Source organism: Artemia franciscana, chromosome 16, assembly GCF_032884065.1.
Source record: "Artemia franciscana chromosome 16, ASM3288406v1, whole genome shotgun sequence".
In the NCBI taxonomy this organism is placed as follows: Eukaryota; Metazoa; Arthropoda; class Branchiopoda; order Anostraca; family Artemiidae; genus Artemia; species Artemia franciscana.
In genome coordinates, this window is record NC_088878.1 from 16,164,604 (window position 1) to 16,184,537 (window position 19,934).

The following is a 19,934-nucleotide window of genomic DNA, read 5'->3' on the forward strand; positions in this document are numbered from 1 at the left end:
GTTAAGAAGACTAAGTCACTAAGGCTAGGAATAAGTGAAGATGAACAGGTGACCTTAGGTAACGAAAAGATTGATCAGGTTGGGAGCTTCAGTTACCTTGGTAGTATTATTAGTAAAGATGGTGGGAGCAGTGAAGATGTTAAAAGTAGAATAGCTAAAGCTCAGGGTGTTTTTTCACAGTTAAAAAAAGTTTGGAAGAATAGAAAGATAAGCCTACAAACCAAGATTAGAATATTGGAAGCTACAGTGATGACAGTGGTCAAATATGGCTCTGAAGCATGGACACTCCGAAAAGCAGATGAAAATTTACTAGATGTTTTCCAGAGAAATTGCCTACGGATTGTTCTGGGTACCCGGCTGACTGACCGTATTTCAAACAGTAGGTTGTACGAAAAGTGTGGTTCAATCCCGCTTTCTGGGGCTATAATGAAAGAATGGTTGAGATGGCTAGGCCACGTTCTACGGATGAAGGATGACAGATTACCGAAGATTGTCCTTTTTGGCCAACCGTCTGGGGCTACACGGAAAGCAGGTCGTCCTTGTATGGGTTGGGAGGATGTCATAAATAAGGATTTAAAGGAAATGGGAACTTCCTGGGAGGGTGTAAAGAGGGAGGCTTTAAATAGATTAGGTTGGAGGAGGAGCGTGCGTAGCTGTGTTGGCCTCAGGCGGCTTGGTGCTGCAGTGAGTTATTAGTAGTAGTAGTAGTAGATTGTACTGTTAATAAGGAACTAGCTATCACTGTTGTATTTTTCGTGAGAAAGATCTAAAGCTTCATGTCGAAGTATTGGAAATGGTTAAGTGTAGTGATGGATCGGTTGAGGGTCTAACAGACTGCATCAAACAAGTCATTGAAAAAATCGATTCCCTGGCAAAATGTTGTTGGATTTTTTGCAGATACTACCGACGTCATGTTTGGAGCAAATAGATCTGCTTCAGCACTGTTGAAAGCCATGGTGCCCCGTATATTGAATGTGAAATGCTCATGCCATCTTATTCACTTATGTTCATCGTCGGCATACATGCTTGACACTTCCCAAGACTAGAAGACCTGTCGTGAAATATCATGCCCACTTTTCCAGAAGCGCTTCCAGGCAAGCTAAGTATGCTGAATTTCAGGAATTCTTTCAATGCAAAGCACTCTCAATTCTTTGGTTGTTCCTTCATACCTGCATAAAGAAACCTATTGAGTATCGGATTGCTCTTACTCAATAATTCAAAGAAACCACGTTTGACGACCCAACTGCAACCAATAACCTTAGCTTGTTAACATTGCAAAGCAAGTCAACAAAGCCATATTTTGAAGCCATACTCTCTCTTTGCCTCTTCATCAAATTCAACACAGTTTTTTAATCTGAGCATCTAATTTTTCAACTCCATAATGGCAAGTGCCAGGAAACTTGTAGATGACGTTGCGTCTAACTTCACGAAGTTGGCTTGTATTCGTAGTGTTGGTTTATATACCGAACTGGATCCTTACCTTTCAAGTGAGTACCTGCCTTTAGACCAAACAGATGTGGGAATAGTTTCAACATATTCACTGCAAAAAGTCATAGATGCTCAAGAAGAAGGCGATAATATTGATATCTCTTACCAGTCTTGTCGAAAATATTATGTAGTCTTAATCAAGCAGGTCCAATACCAGATAAAGTTTGAAGGCAAAATTTACGACCATTTGGCTTTGGTTGAACCAAAAAAATGCAAGAAATTTGAAGCCAAATCCTCTACGGTCACTATTTGCAAGATTTCCTGTTCTAAGAGAAAAGTTATGCCTCCATACAACAGATATAGAAAGGAGGTCACAGGCAATAACAGATATCCCTGAGTTTCATTTGGGAGATGCCCAAGTTGAAGACCTGTCAGTTGAGCAGCACTGGATGAAAATATTTAGTCTGAAGACTCGCAGTGGCGAAATCATGTACCTGGAATAGTGGAATTGCATATCATTGATCTTTTATTTATCTTTTAGCAATGTACAAGCTGAGTGTTTGTTTAATCTCCTAAAATTAATCGAAACCGACATCCGAAATAGTGTCAAGAATGTCACACTAGTCTCACTTATTCAAGACAATTATTGGTTGAAAAATGGAGATAAAATTTTACCAACTGTCAGCATACCGAAAGCCGTCCCTGGTTTCAAGACAAGGCAAACATTACGTGCTGGACGAAGTGCTTAATAAAAGCGCCAGATGAAGTGCTGGAGACGACACTTAATTAAATTTTTTATGTATTCTTGGTAGTGTGGAAGATGTTATATTTACCATTATCTGAAATGAAAAATAATGATTTGATGCTGTGCTATGTTTTTTCGTGTGGATTTTGTGGAAATATAAGGCAAAATTTCTCTTTGTCTAGGGAGAAAAAAGGGAGAAATCATACATAGAGACAGGAAATTTTAGGAAAAACTGATATAAAAACAGGAAAAATTGAAATCGGAAAGTGGAAGCACTGTGGGCAACAGTGCTCCTGCTCGGAATTAACGCTGTATGGCAACTAAGCATTTTGAATTGCAGAAATAAGAAGAAGTCTGAAACATGCCAAAAATTATTGAACCACCTCCGGTTGTTGAAGAATCTAAAGATGAGGAAGAATATAGAGAAGAAAAACCTCTGTATTTGTATTATTGCCTCTGTGGGCAAATGACGCTAATTCTTGGTATGTTGTTGGGACCAAATTGGTAGGCCTATGTCTTATAAATTAGCTAGCATAGGCTAAAAGTATTTGTCACAATCTACAGTTATTTCTCACCAGAAGGAAATCACGCAAAACTCTGAAAACAACTAACAAAAATTTTGAGATACCTATATTATTTCTATAAATATTCTCACCTCCCCCTGGCTTGAATTGCAAATATATAGCCCAAATTGTATATTTTCCATGCATTTTTTGAAAGGTCACTCTTTTCTTCCAATAGATTTAGTGGAAAAGAAGTAACATTTGGAAAATTAGCAGTTCTCCCATAATTTAGCTATAAGAAAAGTGAACACATCACTTGATGCCTTTTTAGTACTCTTTTATGATTCAGTTATCACTCTAGCAAAAATTACATTTTGAGTCCTTCAAGGGCTCAAAATATCCCATAGATCCAGTAGCCTAGGCTAATCAAAAGTTCAAAAGTGTGCTTCTAAGGAAAATTGGCAAGTGAGAACAGATTGTCATTTGTAGCTGTTTCAGGATAGGCTAATTAGGCTACTATTTTTATTAGGCTATTCTTAATAGTAAAATATTATTACAAAAACACATTTGCACAAAAGTAAAAATTATCACTTACCCATTTCTGAACCAGCAACAAATGACAGTTTTTTTTCTCATTAGACAATTTTTTCTTAGAAAGATTAAACTCTGGATTACTATGAACTGTTTTACCTTTTGGGGTTCCATAAAGACTCAAAATGTAATTTCTTGCATAAGCAATTACTGAATTACAAAAGACCATGAAAAAGGTGTCAAGTGATGTATTCAATTCCATTTTTGCTAAATTATGTTAAAAACTACAAATAGGCCAGTACAGTTTTCTTATATATAACAAACAAGTAAGTATATATTGTGACCCAAGCACCTACAAAATAAATAAGAGAATCAGTAAGAATTATCTATGTCTGTTCACTTAAATGGAGAACTCTACATCTTCTTTCTTTTCAATTTGTTCTTCTTCAAATGATCTAACATGGGCTCCATAGCTACAGGTTTAATCTACTCAGCTCTGGTATAACCCTTCCTGATCTTGTTGTCTTCATTTTTGGTTGTATTGGCTATGCTGTGATGGCAGCTTTGGAATAAAGAGGTGTGCCTTATGACTCCTTAGACCTAATCTTTGGTTGTTGTTTGCTCTTGGCATTTGAGAAGTTTCTTCAGATAAGCTAAACCTCCCACTGATATTGGCTGATGAACTTGTGACTTGGGGGGATTTGCACAATGGTCCAGGTTCCATGGACACCTCTATATTTGTTTACAACATCTTGTTGTTTTGCATGTAGGTGAACTTGTTGGTAGTAGATCTGGTATGTACAAACTTCCTGTTGCATCTATATACAACCCATCTTCTGTCTTTACAGTCACTGACTGGCAGTGTGATTTTTCATAAATACTGTTACTGTTGCCTTAATCCATCTTCCATTTGCTTGACCAGTTTTATTGAGCTATACTTGCTGGCCTGGAGTCAAGGGTTTGATCATGTGTGTTCTTCTGTCATAAACTTCCTTCTTGGCTATTTGCTGCTTTTTTATTGGACACCTCTATATTTGTTTACAACATCTTGTTGTTTTGCATGTAGGTGAACTTGTTGGTAGTAGATCTGGTATGTACAAACTTCCTGTTGCATCTATATACAACCCATCTTCTGTCCTTACAGTCACTGACTGGCAGTGTGATTTTTCATAAATACTGTTACTGTTGCCTTAATCCATCTTCCATTTGCTTGACCAGTTTTGTTGAGCTATACTTGCTGGCCTGGAGTCAAGGGTTTGATCATGTGTGTTCTTCTGTCATAAACCTCCTTCTTGGCTATTTGCTGCTTTTTTATTGCTCTTAAGATCTAATTTTAGACATAGAATTATGCTCTACAGACAGTATAACTGATCTTAACTGATGACTCATCAAGAGTTGTGCTGGTGATGCTAAATCATCTACCAGTGTGTTGTGATAGTCAAGAAAAGCTAAGTATGGGTCTGATCTGTCAATAAGTGATTTTCACATAATTCTTTTTACAGCTTGGAATGCTTTTTCACTGAGGCTGCTGCTCTGAGGGTATCTGGGGCTGGATCTGCTGTGTTTGATTTTCCACTATTCTTCAAAATTTTGGAATTCTTCTGCTGAAAACTGGGGGGTCATTGTCAGAGGTAATTATTTGTGGTATCCCATGTTGTGCAAATTGGCTTTTCAACTTAGTTATAATGGCTCCCAAGCTTGTGTTGTCTCCCAAGCTTGCCTAGTTTGATGTATCTGCTGTAGTAGTCAGTGGCTACCAAGTAGTTTCTTCCTTGCCAGAATAGTACCAGATTAGCCAACTAGTAAGCCAATGTTAAAATTGTATATACCCTATTAAGTTAGCTAACTAGTTGACCATTAATATCCCAGGTATACAATAAGCTTTATTTAAAATAGCCAACTAGTCAGCAATCAATAAAGTTTCTAATACACTAGTGGAATTAGCTAACTAGTTGACTATTTTTTATCCAAGGTATATATAAGCTTTAGCTTAAAATAGTCAACCAGTCATCTATCAATAAAGTTTCTAAATACACATTAGAATTAGCTAACTAGTTTGCTATGCAAGTCTCAGCTATATACACAGGTTTAGATTAGCCAACCAGTTGGCTATTAGGTCTTACCTGTATATACACTTCAGCCTCAATTAGCCAACTAGTCAGCTAATAAGACATTTTTTATATGCTTTATAGAATTAGCTGACTAGTTGGCTATTAATAGGCCATGTATATATAAACTTTACATTAAAATAGCCAACTAGTCAGATATCAATAATTTTTTTTTAAAGTTTCATATGTTTAGATTAGTCAACAAGTTGGCTGTTAGATCTAACCTATATATACACTTCAGCCTGAATTGGCTAACTAGTCAGCAAATCAGAGAATTGTGAGCCTTTGTTTTGGTGTCATGACATCAACACAGGTTTGTTGCAACCACCCTAGGAAAAATGTAAATTCTTCCTTAAAGTCCTGACTATAGATTTCACTGTCCATTTTTGTTCATCTTCAACTCAGAAATTTTTTTCCACACCTTTTGCTTTAGCAGTTCAGATTCATACATCATCTCTTTTAATTTCTTAAGATGTTATAGGTAGAAAATATGTCTTTTCCAGTTTTTAACCACAGATCACTGTTCAAATTTTGTTTACAATTCAATGGGAATCTTGTTGTTGTTTATTCCTTGGCTTTTTGTTTATCTGTTGCAATTCTCAATTTTCCTAGTCTTCTAATCACACTTATCCATGCTCCATTTTAATCAATCAACCTCTTAAACATTTTAAATGACCTTAAATTAGGATTAGCACCTTAGTAAAGTTATTTTTTTTTTATTGGAGACCTTTAACTTTTGCCTTGTCTTGTCTTTTGTCATTATGAAAAACATAATGCCAAACCTTTGTTTTTTTAACAGGGGCTGATGCAGTATCAGGTTCTTGGCTGACATCCTTATAAACTCCAATGTCTTTACTTATAGGTGTTTTGTCACTGTATATTTTTTTTTATAGATTGTGCATTAGAGAAGCTTCCTCTTCGACCAAAAGATGGCGCCAGGGTTGTTGATGGAACTAAGCATGTATACAAGTTGAATTGTGAACAAGATGAAACAACTTTCATCAGAAGAAGTGAAGGCATTGAAAAACAATACAGAGACAAGTGTAAAAAGTAAGGCTTCATTTCCTATATTATTTACTTTTTATGCTAAACAACCTTGCCTAAAGGAATGTTTTTAAGGCTAGATGATTTTGGTTCAGATAATCTTGAAATTGTGTAAGATTTAAAAAAAAAAAAAACACACAGTAACTAAAAGCCAATGATATTTCAGTGCCCAAATATAATTGTCTCAGTTAATATTATTTTTTTCATTCTAGTGCAAAGACCTGTAACATACCATTACAGTTATTAAAGTTACCATTACAGTTATTTTATTATCTAAAATTTTGGGTGAAAATTTCAATGTTGTGTTTCCAAGATTTCAACCTTGTTTTCCAAATTCATTTACAGTAAAGTGCAAATTATGTTCAAGCCTTAAGAAGGTATAGGGGTTTTGAGCCCTACTCATGTTCATTTCTGCTTGTTTTGAGTTTGACTTGGTTATTTGCTGAAATTTCTGTTTGTTTTGGATTTCATCTATTCATCAATGCTGGTTTGCATTAGTTGTATGCTTGGTAGATTATTTGATTCTATGTTTGCTCATTTAGTTGGAGTCCTTTACATCTCTTTGAAAAACTTCTTTTGTGGAAAAAGTTGTTTTAATTTATTTCTTTTTGGTTTACATTGATGTAGTCTTTTAAAAAAAAGGGATTAATAGTTAATCTTTTTTATAAAAAAATTGTAGTTTGGCCTGCTATTTGTATACTGGAGAAACTTTTTCAACAATATTTAACAACATACATCTTTTTAAAAATTTGGACACAAATATTAGTTTTTAATTTAGTTTTATGCCTCCTCTTTTGACCTGAAAAATAAAACTTAATACAATTTGCAAAAATTTCTGTCTATGGTCTTTGACAGCTTGGATACACTTAGACTCTTTTGATTTAGTTGAATTTTAAGAGCAGAAGTAGTAATAGGAATAGCCCCAAAAGTTTGAACATGATGCTCACAGTTGTTCTTGGGATGTTGCTGAGATGTCTTATTGACAACCAGCATGCACACAGTGTATTTTGATTTAATCTTAAAGCAACATTTAGTTTATAAACATAGTGAGCATATTGCATAACGGGGGGGTTGACCTATGCAATAGCGTTAGAGACACAGTTACAAGACCGTCCAGTTATGCTGGACAATATGGCTATTACATTACAATTACAATTTTGATTCGAAGTGTTTGGAAAATTATTAGCTAAAGAAGAGGGCTGATCGCCCTCCAGTCACTTTTTACTCTTAAAAAAGGTACTATATATTTGAATTTACAATTAAATTAGCTTCTCTAAACTATCAGGGATATTACTAGCTGTGATAGAGCAGTGCCTCCTATGATTTTGCTTATATACCATTTCAATACTTGCATGCATATATTTAGTTTTTTTTTTGTTTAATTGAAACTCCCTCTAAACGTTTCAACTTCATGCCCTTAGTGTCATTAGTTACAGTAACTGTAGAAGTAGTATTAAACATATAAGCATGGTGTCTTCTGGCTAGTTTAAAGATCAACACAACTTATCCTGAAAGGTCTAACGTGATAATGTAAGTCATTATTGTAATATTGCTTTTTCACCATGTTAATAGTCCACATGATCATAGTTTGTTTTGGTTTAGTTCAACATCCACCTAAATATTCAATGAAAGCTTAACCTCAATACCCTTAGACTGTGTAGTAGCAACAGTTGTAGTAGTATTAGTAGCATTATGCACAAAGCCCCTTTTTTTTCAACATCCCCTTGAACACACAATGAAATTTGCAACTTAGTAGCATCAACTGGTCCTGAAGCGCTGATACGTCCTCTTTACAGCCTATGTGTGCATAGTGTGTTTTGATTTATTTCAATATTGTCCTAAAATTTCACCTCAACACGCTTAGGGTTATTAGCAGTAGTAGTAGTAGCATCAGTCGTTAAAGTAGTAGCATAAGTAGTTAAAGTAGCAGCAGTAGGAGTAGAGTTAATAGTAGTAGTCTTAGATTTAGTAGCAGTAATAACAATAGTAGAGAGAGAGAGAGAGATCGGTATATTTAAAAACTATCGTAGCATAGAGCTAAATTCAGTTTTTTCACAAAAATCATACATTTAAACAAAAATCACACACTACAACTCAGCATTAACAACTGATGTGAAAAAAGGCACAAATGAGTTTGCGTATCGATTGGTTCGTACTTTAGGGGGTACAAGTTTATTTCGTAATCGAGTTCGGCTATTGGGAGGGGCTGGTTCGGGTAGTAAAGATCGGTGGCTCTTATTGGCTAGGATGAATTTTCCAAATTGGTGAATAAGGTGTTCCAGCCAGACTTTAAGTGGAGATAAATTTAATTTAGCGAGGGCTTGATCGTAGGGTATGCCACGGTCTCGGAGTATAATCCTTGTTGCTCTTTTCTGGACGCACTCTATGTCGCGTAATAGGTACGCTGTGCGGATAGCAGATGGACCCCACACCGGGCACGCGTACTCGAGCAACAGGCGAACATAACATGTGTAGGCATGGAGAAGGCTTTTGGTATCACACCCAAAACGCCTCATTTTGGTAAGTGTCTGAAGGCTTGCATTAGCCTTGTGGACGGTTAAATTAATATGGGCACTGAAACTACAGTCACTAGTGAAAGTTACTCCTAAGATTTTTATTTCGTTCACAATCGGGAAAGGGACTAGAGGCATATCTATATTCCGCTTCAGAGGGTTGAAACGACTTGGCTACGTTAATGGTAAGATCATGACTTGAGCATTCGGTCTTTAGCTGATCAAATAACTGGTCTGAAAACTGCTTTGTTATGATAGTGTTTTCGACCAGGTAAGCGAGCACTATGGACAGATCATCTACAAACTTGTAACGGTCGTCGTGATGGTTAAGCAGGGAATTAATTACAGCCAGGAAAATTATTCCAGCTAATTTCGTGCCTTGTGGGGCCCCGCAAGAAGTATCTGACCAGTAGTATCTAGCAGTAGCAGTAGTTATAGAAGTAGTAGTATTATGATGCAAATATTGTCTTTTGGTTAGTTAGATCCCTCATCCCAAGCCTTCTAAGTTTTAATTTCACAAACGAAATTGTTCCTAAGATATAGCTGATGTGCCCTATTGACAACCTGCATATGGATGGCAGGTTGTCAACCATACAACATAAATTTTCAGAAACATTCTCTGAAAGTTTCACCTTAAAATCCTAAGGTATAGTTGTAATAGTAGTCAACAGCAGTAGTATTACCACTCAACTTAATACTATTAGCCATTGCCATGACATTATCGATATGCCCTTTTCCTTACCTGTATATTCCTATACTTCTTGAAATTTGCATCTTAATGCTCTTAACCTTACAAGTAATTGCAATAGAAGTAGTAGTTGAAGCAATTGTTATAGTAGTAGTAGAACTAGTAAATGTTGCAGTGGTAGTAGTTTTAGTAGTAATGTCCACCTATTGCTTTTTGGTCAATTGATCTTCCCCTTTAAGTATTTTCCTTACCTATTTCCTTACCTGTATATTCCTATACTTCTTAAAATTTGCATCTTAATGCTCTTAACCTTACAAGTAATTGCAATAGAAGTAGTAGTTGGAGCAATTGTTATAGTAGTAGTAGAACTAGTAAATGTTGCAGTGGTAGTAGTTTTAGTAGTAATGTCCACCTATTGCTTTTTGGTCAATTGATCTTCCCCATTAAGTATTCTCTGAGAGTTCTAACTTAATACTTAAATCCATCCTTAAGATCCGCTCTTTTGACAATCTGCATGCGAATAGTGTGTTTTCACCTTTAAGTGTGTAGCCTTAATAGTACTAGTATCATTGAAGTGGTATTAGTAAGAACAGTAGTAGCTGTAATAGTGTATTATTAGTTGTAGTAACAGTAGGAGCAGCAGTATTAATAGCAGTAGTAGCTGGTACATTTTGCCTTTTGGTCAACTGAACATCCCACTCATGATGCATCTGAAGTTTCCTCTTGATATGATAAGCTGTTCAAAAAATATTGCTGATGCACCCATATCAGCAATGTGTATGCACATCATGTTTTGATTTGGTTTAACTCTCCCCTCGACATTTCTTCAGATGTTTTTTTGAATATCCTCAGCCTCCGTAGTACTTGCTACAGTAGTAGTAGTTTTCGTGTTAGTAGCAGTAGTAGTAACAGTAGTTATGGTAGAAACAACAGTAGCTATACTAGTATTTGCGTCCAAATATGGCCTTTTTGGTCAATTGATCATCTCCCTTACCATCTTTTTGACAACCCATATCTACATAACATGTTTTATTTAATTCAACACTCCCCTCAACATCCCCTGAAAGACTCATCTTAACGCGTGTTTTGGGAAAGTAGAAGTCAAACATGCATATCTTTTCTCAATATAACACCTGACTTACAGCCTTTCTCCTGAGGCCTTGGGGGAAAGGGTGGTTGACATCCCCAAACGCATAATAACTGAACCTTTCAACTATGCAGATAAAATTTGATGGCTCAAAACTTTGTTTGGATGTTTGTTTTGGGAAATGATGGGCGTGGGGGGGGGGGGGGGTTTCTCTCAAATCACTGACTCTTAAAAAGGAAACAATAACTTTCAATTTCAAATCAAATGAGACCCATCTGAATTTTATCCAACCGCCCATTCCATAAAAACCTTATATGCCCCAAGGGAATAATTTAAAGTCCTTGCCCCAGGGCTCTGGGGGGTTGTGCCAACCTGGGAGACATTGTTATATGTTCTTTGGACTGTTTTGAACAAAATGACCATTGTACAATTTCAATCAGATCCGTTTGACGGGGTAGTCGGTGTGGGTGCTAGTTGCCCTCCATCACTTTTGACATTTAAAAGGGAACTAGAATTTTCAATTTTCAACGAAAATGAATAGTGTCATCATCGGATATTGGGAAAAGAACATCGGCTATCGGCCGATATATTTTTTTTTATGTGCCATTTGTCCATGTGATGGCACCAGATTTCCTCAGGTAATTTTGCTTGTTCAGTCATTGGGGGGTGGAGCCACCAGGTAAGTCTGACCGTAGTGAGAGCAGCAGAGATGAGTCAAAGTATATTTGTTGTCAAGTCTTTTCAATACGCACCTAGTGCGGCAGTTTTCTAAATGTATGGTGACTTCAAGAACGTACATTTTCTACCAAAACAACTAAAAAGAATATAATAAATCATAAGGTTTCTGTTTAATGAATGTTCCCTTGCATGGGTGAAAGATCCGAGATTCAATCGGTTAAAACAATGATATACAGTCAGGGGCGGAGCTAACTTGGAGAGGGTGTTGTAAGGTGGGGGGAGGGAAGGTTCCAAGGTGTTGCTACCGCGTGCCAACACCTTGGACAATTTACCTATTTACCTTGGAAATTTAGCTTATGTGTCCACATTTGTTGGCATACTGAACGATTTTGTCGACACATTCTGTAAATCCCTCCTCCAAACTTAAAACACTAGCTGCGCCCCTGTATCCAGTGTGCCTAGCATCGATTCGTTAGTAAGCGACCATATTATATGAATTTAAAGTGAAGCTTAGCATTAAAATGTGAATGATTAAAATTCAAAGTCTCGTTATTGAAATTAAGTGAACATTTTGGAATGATTAAAAAAAAGACCATTTCTAATAAAAGGACACACACTTTGAAACTGACACACAGAAAAAATCACCAAATCTGTAAATTCACACAAGGGGGAAACGCATAGTTTGTTGATAAATCACCAGCGGTTGCAATCCTGGTGACTATTCTGTCATTTTATGTTGATTGTCTGATTAAGTTACTTAATGTTTAGTGCAGCTGTAATTTATTATTATTATTATTAATTCACCTCAATTTTAAATTTCTTAAGAAATGACTTAAAGCAAAAGATTCATGTTAGTTAAGATGCAATTAGGTTTTGAGCCCCTCTCTACCCTTGATTAGTACAACAATGTGCGAGAAGCAAAATGTTTTATAATATCTGTAAGAAGATGATACATTTCTACCAAACGATCTTTTTTTTTCAAACTCGTCTCCCCGCCCGTCCAGTGGATACCATTGCGCCAATCAAACAGGGTCTGTATTTTAAGCGAGCATTGTCAGATTTTTTTTTTTTTCAACTGACAGACTCCAAAACTAAAAGTATTATGCCTTGTCAAGCCTAGATGTTGAGAATTTACTGTATTTTCCGTGCCAGATTCTGTAACTTTCCCCTTGTACAAAATTTGATAGTGATTTTACCTTATTTATTTTAGGTGTGGACTTCTTTTATTTTATAAACATGACCCAACAAAGAAGATAATATTTGTGGTAAAAGGATCTGTTGTTAGAGGACTAGATGATGGCAAGGGATTATATAATCAGCTTCAAGGCCCGCCCAAAGAGGAGGAGCCAGTGAAAAAAATAATGATTACCAAGTTAACAAAAAATATGGGCAAGTTTTCGTCAGTAACTGTGTCCACCATTGAAGATGAAGAAGACGAAATTGAAGAGGTTTGAGCTCTTTATATTCTGTTTTCTTTTTAGTATTTTCTTGAACAACTAATGCTTATAATCTTTACAGTAATCAAATTAGTTGCCATTAAAAGATCTTAAGCTGAACTGGCCGAAAAAAGAAGAAAAACATGACTTCAAGCCAGCTGACATAAGAAAAAAGATATAAATTATGAATGTGCTACACGTATTTCCACCAATACGTCTTCAGTACTCAGGCTAAAATGAAAACCGTAGAAACTGATTCAGAGCCTTCCTTTGCCCAGAATCCGAAAAAATTTTCCCTTTTTTTGGACTTTTTTTTTCAAACATTTTACCTGTTATTTGCTTTTTTGACGAATATGCTAGTAGACCTAATTCCTCTGTGTATGTCTATCATGAAAAAGGATGGTCTTGGAAGAAAATGACTGACTCTATTTTTAAAAAGTATAGTAGAGATCAAAAGCCAAATGCTAGAAACAAATTTAAAGTTTTTGCAGTAACAGATTATAACAGTAACACTAGACTGTAGCAATGAATTCTGAAAGAAGCCACCATTTTTATTGCTGGTGTAATATTCTTGCCCTTTAGTAGGTTTCGTACCCTTACTGTTGTGTTTTTGTACGAAAAACGTTCTATTTCAGGTCGCAAATTCATTGGTCATCACGAGAGGTTGAACGTTTGTGTTCCCATATTTTATTGTACTTCACAGTGCCAAGTATATGCAGGTGCATGGAATAGAATGAAAATGCGAAAAACCATTTCTTGCCACTCCCAAATTTATATCCGTTGTTAAGATTTAAGTATTAAGGTTAAAACAATAAAAAGAAAAATCCTCTAGTTAACTGAATTTTGTCGTGTTTTCCCTTTATGTTGGCTATTAGGCAAAAGTCATTTTATATGACAAATTTTCAAACCTGGAACAGTTGCAACACCATCTATTTTTCTCGTTTTCCTTATGTTAAAAATAAGCATGGATTAATTAAAAAAAAATATATGCTAAAAATAAAAAGTCTTTGATTATTTCCAATGCCTCATTAATTTTAATGTTATTCGCAATTTGAACATTTTCAAATGCTTGATGAGGTCTCCTTAATGAGTTTAGCAACTTTTAACAGACTTGGAGTACTTCTTAACTTCTTTCAAATCGGGGCCAAATCATAAAATTGGAGAGCATAGAAATACAAACAGCCCATTATCAGAACAAAAAGTCTTCCGTGCAGGGAAAAACGGATGGCGGTGTGTCTTCTACTCAAAAATGTTTCAATGTCTTATACACCAAAGCGTGAATTTTAGCCTAAAAATAAAGAGTAAATGCTTTGGCTTTGAATGTTTTTTTTTAAGGGTCGTTTACTATATCTTGGGAACTGGTGAGAACGAATATCAACTGTAAAATTGCTTTAGACTTCTCTCCCCCCCCCAAAAAAAAAAACACGAACACAAACACAAAAGCCAAGTTTCATAGAAAAAATTCGAAAATTGACGTTGTTCTTAGAAATGTGTTTTGGAATATCATTTTAGATCTTATATGACCAGCTGAATTGCAGCAAAAATAGGCACGGAAGACCTTGGCCTTAAATTCACGTTGCCAAAATTCTTTGGACAGCCACCTCTAATTTTCGTTAAGAACTAAAGGCTGGTTGTTCGGTAAAATTGGATTCATAACTGTTGACAATTAGTTTTCTTGTGTCACATGTCCATATTATTAGGGAATGATTCTCCTTTATTTGTTCAAAATAAAATATATTGTTGAACTTTTGGCTCAATTTTGGGCTGCCTGAAGTTTAAAGTAATTTAAAAGCTGATTTTCCATCTCAGCAGGTCCAAATGCATGGTAAGAGACCCTTAAACCCATCCGAAGCATTTTTTTGGACTAAGAAGGTAATGTTTGGGCCATTCCTGGTTTCAAATTGTTGCGGAGTTTTAATAAGTTATTATTCTGAACATCTAGTGCACAAAATATTTGCGTTTCAATTTGTTCCACCTCAAACAATAAAATGACTGTTTATGAACATTTTTGCTAACTAACACATGTTCTGTATATTAACCTAGCCCTAGCTATTTCTTAGCCAATGAAAAATTGTCTAAAAATAGAAGAATCTTCCTGCTCTCAGGTAGTTCCTGATTGCATCCAATTCAACTAAGGCCTTTTTAAATCCAGGTTTTAATACGCTAACATTAAGCATGTTTGAATTTGAAACTTCTTCTAAACCAAGTCCGATTGCCGAAGATTTCTCTCTAACCGGCTTCCATACTCTTTGCCCTAGTAATCTGAGAATTGAATTGATTTTACTGCTTTGAAATTCCTTTGATGTTAGTTGATTATTCAAGTTAAGGCACTATTTAAATGGATAAACTTTCAATGTAATATGCGCTTAAGAAAAGCGATTATTATTAAAGCTAGCTTTCAAGTAGGTCGGAATAGGCCGATAAAAGTTACGTTTTGATTATTAATTTTAGAATCCGTTTTGAGTATTTTTCATGGTGCTACGTTGCTTAAAACTTCCATATTCAGAAATAGCCTACTACGAGAGACCAGTTATTCTGGGGCAACTCACCTCGAGAGACCATTCCAATTGAGGTGTTGTGTGCTATAGAGATGTTCAAGTACTCAGTGTAGGGCGCCTCCTGTTCCAAGGAATTTGAATGTATTGCAGTTTTGCTGTATTTTGTTAGCCTTTTTAACTACACTAATTTTGTTGAAGATGTTGATTTTCTATCATATGAATAGTAAGTAGAGTGTATTCTAAAATTTTCCTTTTTAGAGAGAAGTCGCAGATTCATATGCATTGAACGCTCGCATTATTGAGAAACAACTGGAAAGGAAAGGAATTAAACGAAAGCCACAGGAGTCAGTGGCTGAAATCAAAAAGAAACTTCAACGTGGAACGCTTATCGATAAGTAGGTTTATGGGCAGTTTTTTGTATAGGAGTATTTTACAGGAACAATCTTTCAATTTTGGATGCTGGAAGTATAGTGATAAAGTAAAAAAAAAAAGAAAAAAAAGTCTGAACAAGAGTTAATTTGGCTTTCTAATGACATTAACTCTGATTCTTAGCTACAGGAAAAAATCTATATTAGTCTTATTTCAATTGGGTTTAAGGTCTGAGCTACTGGATGGATTTCGCTTTTTAAAGGGAGAGGGGAAATGTATGCATACCTTTTTTCAAAGAGGGACAAATATTTTGTTTGTTTGGTTAAAATATCCTTTGTGCAGTTTGTGCATATTATTTAGGTTTCGGGACGGAGGTTGTAAAGCTGTATAAAAAAATTCAGCGAAAATACGTTATAGCTATATTCCATGGCTATTAGAATTTATCATTGGGTGTACGATATACAGTTTTAACACTATTATGCAGAACTCCACTCGTGTAAAAATAGTTTTGTTTAATCTAGTCCTTTTCATTGATATAGCCTACTAGTGCACAATGGCGAGGAATAAAACTGAACTTTTTTTTTATATAAAAACTAAACTATTTAGTTTCATAGAACTTTTTTGATAAAAACAACCACCAAAAGTGAAATTCAAAGGGTGTAACATATATTTTTAGCTTGTTTACTACCTACATCGCCCTTCTAAAAGATAGTTTGGGTATAGCGCATTAGTATAGGATAGCTATGCTGAACATTATTAGAGAATAGTGTGAAATTTCGATATAAGGTAGTTTTTTTTAATGATTCGATGTCATGTGAGTTTTTTGAAATAAATTATTATATTTTTACATTGTATTTTTCACATCGTCAAACAAGAAAGAAAGCTATATAAAACTATGGTAATTTAAGGAGAGAAGCTATACCCCCCCCCCTCAGGCATGCCTGGTTCCAGCCAACATCTTAGGGCGTTTAGAGAACCCCTTTCTAAACAAATTGTTCATTGAGCGAGTTTTCACTTCTGGAGGATAAGAAACCACTTTTTCTAAGTAATACATATTTTTTTTTGTAATAGGATTTCAGGCTACACTTCTGACTGCTACTTTCGTGTGTATGAAGTGGGAGGGCTTAGGGCCCGAACCTTCCTAGGTGTACCATAATTTTGTGTTTATTAAATGGTAAGTTATGGATGTATTGGACGACTAAAATTCGAGCATGCTTCCGAAAATGCTTCCGAAGAGAGTGGAAAATAAAACTTATCGTGAGCAATATTTGTTTATGTGTTCTATTTCTTGAAAACGGCTCTATATATTTTCGGGAAAATTGGTATCTTGAGATATTCTCACATAAAAAATGATCTAGATAGGTCAGAAGTCTGAGAAAATTCGTTTAAGAGCGTTGAATTTGTTTGATGCAAATGACGTAATGTACTATGTTAGTACACCGTGTAAGCATTTCTTATCAGATAAGTATTTTCTTGTATGATGTCATGCTTAGCATAAATAAGATTATTTGGTATCCAACGCATAAATTATTTATGTAGTATAATGTCTGTTGGAAGGCCCAAAAAACAAAAATTTGTGGTTGAATTACTATAAATAATGATTCATTGGAACCAACACCTGAACTATCAAACGTGATAAGATGTGAAAATCGACGACCCGGACCATCCATTGCGACAACACCAATACGGGCAGCTAAAGCAAAGGCCATTGCTAAATTGTCTGAAGGAATCAAAATCCAAAAACATGTCAAAAATGAAAATGAAGAGCAATGATACGGGCGGTTAGAAGACATGTGAAAACGACAATTAGAGCGTGTCAAAAATTAAATGAAGAGCAAAGCCAAACGCGGTTAGAAGAAAAGTGGCGCTGTGTCAATAATGAAAATTAACTGCAAAGACAGACGCACATAGAAGACATGCGACGCCGAGCATGTGAGCGAGTCAATGAAAATCAACCTGGACGGCAGGAATCAAAACGTGTTAAAATTGAAAATGATAGCGATGGTGATTGAGTATGTGATTTAGACATGGATAAGATAATCAATGCCTACCATACTTTGTTAAAAAACAAAGGCTCGGTGATATGTATTTCATAATGACGAAATACAAGCCGAGGTAAAACGAACCAAACAAATTGAAAATGATAGCGATGAATAGGTTTTGGATTTTGACATAGATAAATCGTTGGAAGAAGGAGAAGTTTTTTCCCACCACCTGAACAATTAACAGAAAAAGTTTTTCATGGAGCATGTGAGCAAGTCAAGAATAAAAGGCAAAGACACACGCTTTTAGAACGTGTGGTAGTTTAAGCTTGGTAGATACAAGTCATCATGAACATAAAACTTTTTCCACAAAATGTTTTTCAAAGGAAAGTAAAGAACTCCATTAGACAAAAGGTGAGAAAAACTAAAATAATCTACCAAGGGAAAACTACCTCAAGTCAGCATCAATAAATAAATGAAACCCAAACGAACAGAGGTTACAATAAATAACCGAGTCAAAACGAGCAGAAGTTAACACGAGAAGGACCCAAAACCCCCTGTGAAATGGCCAGAGCATAATTTGCGCTTTACTGAATTTTTTTTTTTTCACTTTTATAACTTTAATAAATCAGATATTATTAACATTTTAAGGAATAAATATTAGCATATATTTATTAAACTGACAATGTACATTGTTTTTTGTTTTTTTCAGTAAAGTGCAAATTATGCTCTGGCCTCGGGAAGGCACAGGGGTTTTGAGCCTTACTCATGTTAATTTTTGCTCGTTTTGAGTTTGAATCGATTACTTATTATAATTTATGTTCCTTTTAGGTTTCATTTGTTTATCAATGCTGACTTGTGGTAGTTTTATTTAGTAGATTATTTTTCTTTATTTTTGGTCTAATGGAGTTCTTTACTGTTCTTCAAAAAACTTATTTTGTGGAAAAATTTTTTTAATTAATTTCTGTTCGTTTTTTATTGACAGGTAGTTATAAACATCAAGCCATGGCTAATTGTAGGTAGAAAAAGCCAAGACAGATAGTCCGAGTGAGTGAGAGACAAATCTTGCACAAGCCTTTATTAGGATTTTATAAAAATAACATCAGTTCATTTTTTGATAGATAAGTCAATTTTATCATTCGTCCATGCCTTATTCCTAGGGCAAAACTAAGGTAGACAGTCATAGAACTAAGGAATAACCTAATCCTAATAGGCTTGGCCACTTGTAGTCCAAAGGTGGAATACCTTGTCATAGGATAGACGAGAGGCTTAGGTTCAAAATGAACCTAGGTTGGGTAGACCACCATTAACCAGAGTTGAAATATGAAAAAATCAGAAATTTAAAAAAGTGTAAAGATAAATTTAGGTTGTATAAACCACTACTAACCACAACTGAATTTTGAAAAAATCTAAGATTTGAAAATGCAACAAGATGAACTTGAGTTATATAGACCACCATTAACCACTGGAAAGATGTGAAAAAATCAGGAAATTTAAAAAGTAATAAGATAGACTAAGGTTGCACAGATCACCATTAACAACTGCTCAAATTTGAAAAAGCAACAAGGTAAACCTAGGTTGCATAGACAAGCATTAGCCACTGCTGTAATTTGAAAAAATCGGACATTCGAAAAACATCTGCTGAAATTACCTAGAAACAAGATTAATCTAGGTTGCAAAGACCAACATTAACGCTGCTGAAATTTGAAAAAGGAACAAAATAAAACCGCAGCACTAACTAGAGCTGAAATTTGATAAGATCTGAATATTTCAAAAGCAAAACAATAAATCTAGCTTTGATAAACAAGCATTAACCACTTTTGAATTTTGAAAAAATCTGAAATTTTCAAAAAAAAAGAAGACAAAACCTAGGTTGAACATAGCAGCACTAATGTAAGCTGAAAAAAAAAGCTGAAATATTTCAAAATCTGAAAATTGAAAAAGATTAATTTAGGTTGCATAGAAAAGCATTAAATACTACTGATATTTAAAAAAAAAAGAAATTTTTAAAAAGTAACAAGATAAATCCTCGCACTCAGGCTCTGGTGGTTTCTGTCAACCTTACTGTGAAAATATCCATTGGATGTATCTCAAGAAAACACGATGGGTTTGTGGGGAGGGGGGTAAGGTAGCTGCGCTCTGATCACTTTGATTCTTAAAAAGGGCACTAGAACTTCTGATTACCATTCCAACGAGTCCCCTATATAAGACCACACTTTCTATAAAAACCTTATATGCCCCCAGGGCATAAGTTATAACCCTGAGAGCTAAGAGGGGGGGGTTGTTGGTCTTCCTCTCAGGCATAATTTTCGGACCCTCCAACT

General features: G+C 35.3%; 1 protein-coding gene across 1 annotated transcript; it reads left to right on the plus strand.

The window, feature by feature from the left end:
- Positions 1–2,469: 2,469 nt before the first annotated feature.
- LOC136037133 (STING ER exit protein-like) lies at positions 2,470–16,475 on the plus strand. Its single transcript, XM_065719628.1, has 4 exons — positions 2,470–2,655; positions 6,209–6,365; positions 12,536–12,773; positions 15,518–16,475. Exons 1-4 carry the CDS (start codon positions 2,535–2,537, stop codon positions 15,656–15,658), a joined length of 657 nt encoding a protein of 218 aa, XP_065575700.1. The 5' UTR covers positions 2,470–2,534; the 3' UTR covers positions 15,659–16,475.
- Positions 16,476–19,934: the final 3,459 nt, after the last annotated feature.